General features: G+C 45.1%; 1 protein-coding gene across 1 annotated transcript; it reads right to left on the bottom strand.

The window, feature by feature from the left end:
* Positions 1-2,078: 2,078 nt before the first annotated feature.
* Positions 2,079-5,496, bottom strand: pck1 (phosphoenolpyruvate carboxykinase 1 (soluble)). Its single transcript, XM_024270973.2, has 10 exons — positions 5,336-5,496; positions 4,899-5,180; positions 4,605-4,789; positions 4,315-4,518; positions 4,010-4,197; positions 3,776-3,938; positions 3,469-3,693; positions 3,236-3,367; positions 3,059-3,154; positions 2,079-2,978 (listed from the first exon to the last, which is right to left on the bottom strand). The coding sequence occupies exons 2-10, from the start codon at positions 5,120-5,122 to the stop codon at positions 2,521-2,523; spliced, it is 1,875 nt and encodes a 624-aa protein (XP_024126741.1). The 5' UTR covers positions 5,123-5,180; positions 5,336-5,496; the 3' UTR covers positions 2,079-2,520.
* Positions 5,497-9,260: the final 3,764 nt, after the last annotated feature.

The raw sequence follows: 9,260 nt of genomic DNA, 5'->3' as shown, positions 1-9,260 counted from the left end.
TACTGAGATACCAGCTGTGCTTTTGCTTTCCAGAACCAGCTGCCACCTCTCGTCCCTTCAGTGGAAGATTTTCCTGGAGTTAAGTAATATCAGTGAGAAGAAGATAAGCTTCACATAGACTCTGGCTTTGATGGTCTGACAAAAAAACAAACTGACATAGTATTTCTACCAAAACATTGTTTTCATACATTAAAGAAGTTTTTTTTTTTCATTTTTAAGTTTTAGTCTTTTTTTTTGCAAAACCAATAACTTTTTGGACAAATTTACAAATCAGTTTTAATAATAAATATTAAAATAAATGAAACAAACTGTTTTCACATCAAATGTCATAAAAAAGTGTTTTTTATAAGTATAAACATTTTTTTTCTATAATCATGAACTGACCCTAAAAACACAATGAGGACCAAGAAATCTAGACTAAAAAAAATATTAATATTCTTTTGTCTTTGGTTTCTGTTCTTTAGAAATGTAAGCCGAGAAGAACCATGAGCTAAATGATGCTTCAGGCTTTTCTTTTTAACCAATCACAATCATAATTTGAATTTTTTGGATGGTTGTCTCTCAGTATTCTCCTCCACCCAATACTCCGCCGATATTATGACACGTACAATACTTAACCAACTGCGGTTTCTCATCTATAGTCTGAGTTTATCTCATTTATCAACCAAAAGTAAGCTAAAAGAGAGGAGTTAAGAGAAAAAAAGAGGATGGTAACAGAGGGTAGTACCATCATATAACAACAGGTATGCATAGCAATCTGGAATGGGCGGGGCCTGTCTGTTAAAAGCATATCTGTTGGCTAAAATAGTCTTCACATATAAACTAGTTAAAATGTACACAATACAACTGCAGTTCACACACACATTTAATCATGTAAAACCACACATAAATAAAGCCTTTCATTCTGTCACACAGACTATTAGTGCAAAGGTGAGCTGACACCTGTGCTCAGGTGAGTGTTTATGTTTTGTTGACGTGGATGATGATGGAAAGAGGCAGAGTGCCCAGCCATCCCCACACCAAGACCCCCCCACCGAAGCAGCAGCAGCAGCCAGGACCTCCACACCCACCACGGGGCCGCAGAGGGAACCCACCTGCTGGGCAATCCCACCAAACACCCAGACCTGTGCACGCTGGACCACTGCAGAAGCCCCCCACGGCAGGGAGCGGGAAGGCACAGGAGCACAGACAGTGCAGGCCCAAGCCCAGACAGAAGAGCAGCCCACCACCACGCAGCAGTAATAAACACCCACCCCATGTATGAGCCAGGGGTATCCTCAAGGTAGACCCGCCCCCATGCTCCAGACAAACACCTTGGGTCCAAGTTCCCCCAGCCCAGGGGCCCCACCCCACAGACAACCGACCCCCCAGGCCCCACACCCCCATGTGGTGTATTTTTCTAGTGTTCGCAGCTAACATAGATGACCGGCGACTATTGATGATATCATCGAGTGATAGAAACATTTAAACCTCCAAGCAGAAAGATATGGAAAAATAGGCCCAAGGGATTCTTCCCTTCTCCCTAACCCTCTATTTGAAGGGGCATTTTTAGTGGAAATGGTGTTCAAAATATTTTTTCTAAGATCCCACCCTCCAAGCGGAAGGATACAAAGCCCTGCTTAATGAGGGTAAGCCACGTCACTCTGTGCCACAGTGGAGAAGAGCTTTTCTTTACGTGGGTGCACTCTGAAGCACAGACGTTTACATTCAAATGTAAGTAATGACTTTCTGTTGTAGCATGACCTTTTTAAAGTTATAAAACCGCTGTGTATATCGTCATGTATATTCAAGTGCTGGAAGCTCAGCGCTAATGCTAGCTGAATGGCGAATATTGGTCACGTCATTGAGTCAAAGTGACGTCCGAATCATTAAACACTATTTTTCCATAACTCTCCGTTTGGAAGGGCTAAATGTATGGGTAGAGAGAAGGAAAGAATTCAGATTGGGACAATTTTTCTGTATCTTTCTGCTTGTAGGTTTAAATGTAGGGATAGGGAGAAACCTTAGGAAAGCAATTCAGATCTATCCATCCATAATATTTGCATGGCTTTGAACAAAATGACACCAGATAAATCCAATAACTTCAAAACATTTATTGCCTCCCTAATTGAGAGTTCAAGATTACAACAAAACAAGACAAAGATACAATAAAACAGTACAAAAATAAATTAAAACAGCAAAAAAGTGACAGGAACAAAAAAAAGAATTCAGTTCAAAATGGAACTGAGTTCACCCGGATACTCCATGCCATATGCACGTGCATTTGCAATAAGTTAAATTTAAATACTATTGAAACGATGAGCAGAGTAATACATTGAAAAAGGCTGCAGCTATAACTGCAACGGTTTAAACATTCCCTACTACAACTGTCTTTCTCTGAGTCATGAGGCGACTTAGATTAATGCCTAATTATTGTGGAAATTTTTGACAATCCAATTCTTGAGAGAAGCACTTTAATAGGTTAATTCTTGGTAAAGCTATGACTTTTTTTTTTTTTTCCCCAATACAGTTAAGGTCGTCTCACATCTGCTTCACCCTCTGTTGCAAGAGCTCCAGCTGCCGGGCCATCTCATTGGGCAGGTCGTCATTCACCTGAGTGTTGAAATACTTCTTCACATCCTCCACCTCCTTCTGCCAGAACTCCTTATCAAGGGAGAACAGCTCATCCAAGTCCACCTTCTGTTTCAGGCCCTGGAGGTTCAGAGACTCGGCACAAGGTAGGAAGCCTACGGCGGAAGGCATAGCACCGGCTTCACCCTTTATCCGCCTGAACATCCAGTCCAGAACTCGGATGTTGTCGCCAAAGCCGGGCCAGAGGAAGCCGGCGGTGGGGCTCTTGCGGAACCAGTTGACGTGAAAGATCTTGGGGAGTTTGGCACCGGGACGGTTGCCTATACTCAGCCAGTGAGAGAGATACTGTCCGAAGTTGTAGCCAAAGAATGGGCGCATGGCGAAGGGGTCGTTCATGATCACTTTGCCTATAAGGAAAGCAAAGAGAATAAGCGAAAGTGCAAAACAATTAGCATACTCAAAAAATGACATCCTTTCAGATACGGACCTTTATGCTCAGCTGCAGCTGTGGCCTCTGACCTCATAGCTGCTCCTACAAACACGCCATGCTGCCAGCTGAAAGCTTCATACACCAGAGGAACTCCTGAAAGAAAAATTCTGATCAGTTTCTCACATGCATTGGAATGTCTCACCTCTCTAGTCTTTAGTCTCAGTTTTTTCTCACCTTCTGGTCTCCGTCCTCCAAAGATGATGGCCTCGATGGGGACTCCCTCAGGTGATTCCCACTGTGGGTCAATGATGGGACACTGCCCGGCAGGTGTGCAGAACCGAGAGTTTGGATGAGCGCAGGGCTCTCCTGCAATGAAAACACCATCATTTAGCACCCCTGATTACCACAAAGAAAAATGTTTAGCTGAGACATTGAGTCCACCTCAGGTTTCTAAACAAGTTTCTTACCATCTTTTGGGGTCCAAGTCTGGTTCTTCCAGGACGTGACGGTGACTCCCTCGGGCAGGGTCTGGTCCATTCCTTCCCAGAACACGCCACCATCACTGGTCTCCGCCACGTTTGTGAAGATGGTGTTCTTGGTGATGGTTGCCATGGCGTTGGGGTTGGTTTTGACTGAGGTGCCAGGTGCAACGCCAAAGAAGCCATTTTCTGGGTTGATTGCTCGTAAATTCCCTGAAAAGAGGATCAATTTAATTTAGACTACTGCAGTATGCAGCTACCAACGCACACACAGAGACTCTTAAAAATTCCTTACCATTTTTGTCAAACTTCATCCAGGCGATGTCATCTCCAACACATTCTACCTTCCAGCCAGGCAATGTGGGGCACAGCATGGCCAGGTTGGTCTTTCCGCAGGCGCTGGGGAAAGCTGCAGCCATGTACTTCTTCTCTCCAGCAGGGTTTGTGATGCCCAGGATCTGTGGAGGAGAGTTAGTTAGCACTTTATGGCAAATTCACAAATCAAAGTGGGACTACAAGTTTTCCTTACCAACATGTGTTCTGCCAGCCAGCCCTCCTCTTTCGCAATGCGTGAGGCGATGCGCAGAGCGAAGCACTTCTTTCCCAGCAGAGAGTTTCCACCATAACCGCTGCCGAAGGAGATGATTTGTCTGCGGTCTGGGATGTGAGCGATGAGCGTCTGCTCAGGGTTGCAGGGCCAGTTGTTCACTAGAGGTTCTGAAAAAGAGAAGACAGTTTGATAAACACATCATAAATTGTCTAGCAAGAGTCACTATTGTAGCTTTAACATTGGAACCGGAACATAAAAAGATTTGCTCAAAACTGAGTACATACTCTTGAGAGGCAGAGGACATCCTACAGAGTGCAGACAGCGGACGAACTCGCCACTTCCGAGAGCGGACAAAACCGCCTTCCCCATGCGAGTCATCACCCTCATACTGGCCACCACGTAGGGAGAGTCGGTCAGCTCCACCCCGATTTTGGAGAGGGGAGAACCAACTGGACCCATGCTGTAGGGGATCACATACATGGTGCGGCCTAAGGACGGAGGCAGATGTTCAAATAAGATTTTCGTCCTATCCATTATAACCAATAAATAAAAGTGAAATCTTCGTCTCTGGTACCTTTCATGCAGCCTGGAAAACGGGAACCCATGGCTTTGTCAAATTCTTCCGGGGACATCCAGCGGCCCAACTGGCTCACTCCACCATCCAGAGGTGAGGGTACCGTATCCCTCTGGTTCTGGGTGACAATCACTGTCTTACTCTCCACCCGGGCCACATCCCTTGGGTCAGTTCTGGCCAACCAGCTGCAAAACAACAAAGTTGTGAGCAAAAGAATCATAAGAACACAAGTGAAACAATTCAGAGTTTGTACAAATAATTCAAACAGTGATGCAGGAGAAGCAGCCAACCTACCAGTTCTCATATTTGGAGAGTTTTTTGATCATCCCCTGCTCTTGCAGCTGGATCAAGATGGCCCGGTTCTCCTCGTCTGAGCCGTCACAGATGTGCAGGGACTCGGGTTGGCACAGGGCCACATTGGCTTCCACAAACTCCCGGACAGCTGGGCTGAGGGAGCTGAAGTCTCCCTGCAGGATTCTGATCCCGCACTGATTCTGGGATTGGATTTGAGGAGGCATGGCGAGGGGTTCTGGGGGGATGATAGGTCAACAGATAGAAAGAGAAAATCGAAGAGATCTGGAGAGGAATTGTGGGAAGAAGAAAGTAACAGAAGAGAGAGTAAGAAAAAGAGAAGAAAGACAAGAAGAAAAACATTAGTTTAAGCATACATCTTAACAAAGTTACATCTGTGCACACAAAATAACAGAAAAAATGATTGAAAGCTAACTCACCTTCTGGAGTTTGCTCTGAGAGAAGAGCGTTTAGCTTGGCCTCATTCGTTGAGGTGTTTCTGTTGCTTGTTCTCAGAAGAGCTCAGGACTCTTGGTCACTTGTACCTGCAGTGGAGAGGACCTGCTTCTTTTATACTCTGGGATGCCCCTCCAGAGGGAGGGGGAGAGTGAAGAGGAGGGTCAGAGGTCCGAAAGGAGGTGTGTGAGCATGACCCTGCTGTTCTGAGCAGATATGAAAGAGACAGTACGTTTCTGGCTGCTGGTTAATGGTTAACCGGTGGTAGAGTAATGACGACATCTCGTAACCGGTTCCTGACAGAGCTGACAGCCGGTTTTGGGCTGAGACAGATAGACGGACGGCTGTGAGATCACTGGGACAGGAACGGTCTTTGTAACAAGTCTCAAAGATCTTTATTTTATGAGCTTATAAATGTCTGGATGTGGTATAATACATTCATTCATCTTCTTGTCCGCTTCTTCCCTTTCGGGGTTGCGGGGGTGCCAGAGCCTATCCCGACTACTGAAGGGCGAAGGCAGGGTTTACCCTGGACAGGTCGCCAGTCTGTCGCAGAGGCATAATACATCAGAATCTGAATTTTCTTTATTGTCATTTAATGCACAAAAAAAAAAATTAAATATAAAATATAAAAATCAAAAAAATATCTTAAGTCAGAATGTACACATCAATTGCATCCATCCATCTTCTTCCACTCATCCAGGACCAGGTTGTGGGTACAGCAGTCTGACCATAGATCCACAGACTTCTCACTCCACAGCCACTTCTCCCAGCTTTATTTTTTTATTTAACCTTTATTTTTCCAGACAGGACAGATTAAGAACAGCATTCTTACAACTGTGGCCTGACAAAAGGCAAGACCTTTCGAAAAAGAAAAAAGAAAGAAGTAAAACTGAATAGAATCAGAAAAGAATCAGAAATAAACACATTCTAAAATATAAAACCCTAAAATCATTGCAATGAGTAACAACAGCATTCATCTTTAAAACAGTCGCTAAGATGTTTTTTTTAAGTAATGGCTGGATGGCTCAGTGGCCACCACGTAGGGAGAGTCAGACTTTGGAGAGGGGATAACCAACTGGACCCATGTAGGGCTACCACGCAGGAGACCTGGGTTCAATTCTAGGGGTGTCCACTGATCTCCATCCAGATTGGGTCCTTAGACAAGACCTGTGACGCTGCTGCCTAACAGGGTTCCCCTGTGCCGTTCAAATACAGGGTTGCGTCAGGAAGGGCATCCGAAACAGTTTGTGCTGTTTCGCTGTGGTGACCGAAAGGTGAACAACATTAATCAAAATTAATTAAATCTTAAAAGCTCCCCTGGGGGGACCCTGAGACATTCCCCAGGCCAATTAAGAGACAGTCTCTCCAGTGTGTCCTGGGTCTTCCCCGGGGTCTGGGACATTCCTGGGACACCTCTCTAGGAGGCATCCAGAAAGTTGCCTGAGCCATCTTGACTGGATCCTCTCAATTGTCCAAATGATACAATATTTTTTATTTGAGTTTAATTTTTTGTTAAATAGGTTAGACGGCTGGATAGCTCAGTTGGTTAAGTGCAGGACTGACACACTGGAAATCAGAATTTGATTCCCAGGGTGTACAATGAGCTTGATGGCCTCGAGTATTGATGGCCAGTGTGGGTCCTTGGTCAAGACCCTTCACACCACTGCCTAAACTATGTAGCCACAAGGGGTCTGCCTGTGCCGGTCCCTAGCCCAGATAAAATACAGAGTTGTGTCAGGAAGGATATATGTGGTGTAAGAATCTCTTCCAAGCCATCTGTACGAAGCAGTGAAAGAGGATTTGCTGTGGCGACCCCTGAAGGGATGGGCTGAAAGGTGAACAACAATATTTTCGGTTACTTTGTTCTGGGGACGAAACTGTCCCCAGAATCTTGTGAGACCTGTATCGCCAGCCTGAGGGTAGAAGCTGGAAGAGGTAGCGGCTGGGATGGAGGGAGTCCTGAATTAAAGGTTTGGCTCTGCTTTGGTAGAGAGAGGTGACAATGTCATCCAGGCTGGGCATCTTATGTGCCGTGTTGATCACCTTCAGCAGCAACTTCCTGTCTTCAGCTGAACAGTCTGTGTGTGATGCAGTACGCCAGGATCCTGTCTATGGTGATTAAAATTAGTTTCTTTCCCAGGTTCTTCCTCTTGGGTATTCTCAGGAAGTGGAGACACTGCTGGGCATTTCTTGCCGTCGATATGGTGTTTTTACCCGAGGAGAGGTGCTTGGGGATCTGCATACCTGGGAAGCCAACAGAGTTGACCCTTTTGCATCCCTTCTCATGAGAAGGTCCAGTCCAAATCATGGATGGTCTTGTCTGTGTGGAGCATGATAGCATGTTACATAGATAAATTATTTTTGCTAATTAACTGTCATCTGGAAAAGTGAAGCTGATTCTGAAGTAAGAAATGGTTAAACTGTCACCTCCTGCCCTCGTTCAGCCGTACATGTTGCTGAACTTTGTCCCACATCACTGAGTGATGTAAGATCATAGTTTGTCGGGACGCCGTGTGACGCAGGGAGCGCTGGGGCTGCCCTTGTTTCGATTGGCTGAAAAGTGGAGGCTTTCCCTCCACTGGTCAAAGATCCCTCCAGGAGAGTGTGTGCCTGCATGGATGTATGTGCACAGGAGCATGTTATTTGACAAAAACTTAGGGGATTTTAATGTGGAAATTATTTTTACAATTAAAAATTAGTTATTGTGCTAAAATGGGAATATTATGCATTAGTCCTGTGACAGCGAAAGCAATCGAAGTTGCCGCCACACACGACTTGTGCCGAGCACAGCAATAAAAGTGGCAAATAAAAAGCTGAATGAGTCGAAGCTTTTGCACGCTCAGCAGGAAGTACCTGTTGTAAAATCTAGTTTGCTAAACTTTTATTGCGTTTCATTTATCCTCCGCCTCACATGCCAAAATTCACAATCTGCACATTTTATTTGATTTGTCAGGACTCTTTTGCAAGCTAAATATATTCATTTACACAGCAACTTACAGTCTTTACTTCATAAACTACAGGGCAGCTTACGTGGACTGAAATATTCTGTAAAAAACATGAACAAATCTGAGTTACACACAATGATCAAAGGATCGACAGTTCAATTCTCACTCCCAGAGTCAACTGTTGTGTCCTTGGGCAAGGCACTTCCCTCCAGTGTGGCTCCATTGGTGTCCATTATTATTATAACTCTATGGGTATGTGCCAGGTTTGCTAGAAACCAAATGTGTCCTAATCAATGGGGAATAGTTCAGAGTCTCTTAGTAATTCTCCAACAAATGGCTAACTGTAACCACAATAAGCCACCAGGCAGAAGCCACATGTATCTTCAAAGGCTAAGACAGTTTTCAGAAATTCAGGTTTTCTAAAAAAAAAAAAAAGCCCACAAAAACGCTGTTACCAGGTATCCTGCTGAGTGTATGAACTGAGCAGCTGTATAGTCTGTGTCTAACTGTGAAACTCCCCAGTGAACTTTTGAATGTGGGCCCCATATGGTTTACCTTTGGGATGAATTGGTGGGCCCCAGGTGGGTTTGTCTGCGGGTTCCATGTTGGCCCCACCTGTGTTTGCCCACACTGGCTTAGGTGGGGACACAGTGGTCTTGGTCCCTACACTACAGTAACCAGCCCCCTGGTAGAAAGCGTAATGAGCTAACAAGCTGACCAGCTGACAGTGTAGCGAGTTAGTGAGCTCTGCTGCCTAGCAAATCAGACCGTTGAGTGCCCACTCAAGCCAGTGTGGGCAAACACTGGTTGGGCCACCATGGAACCTGCGGACAATTCACTAATTCATCCCAAAGGTTAACCTTATGGGGCCACCATCAAATGTTAGCCTGGATAACGATCCCAGTTGTTTAGACTATAATGCCAGCTGTAGAAGCTCTGATTGGACGATGTGTAAATGTCT

This window comes from Oryzias melastigma, linkage group LG5 (assembly GCF_002922805.2).
Source record: "Oryzias melastigma strain HK-1 linkage group LG5, ASM292280v2, whole genome shotgun sequence".
Taxonomy (NCBI): domain Eukaryota; kingdom Metazoa; phylum Chordata; class Actinopteri; order Beloniformes; family Adrianichthyidae; genus Oryzias; species Oryzias melastigma.
Note: the sequence above shows the minus strand (reverse complement) of the source record. Positions and strands in the feature narration are given on the sequence as shown.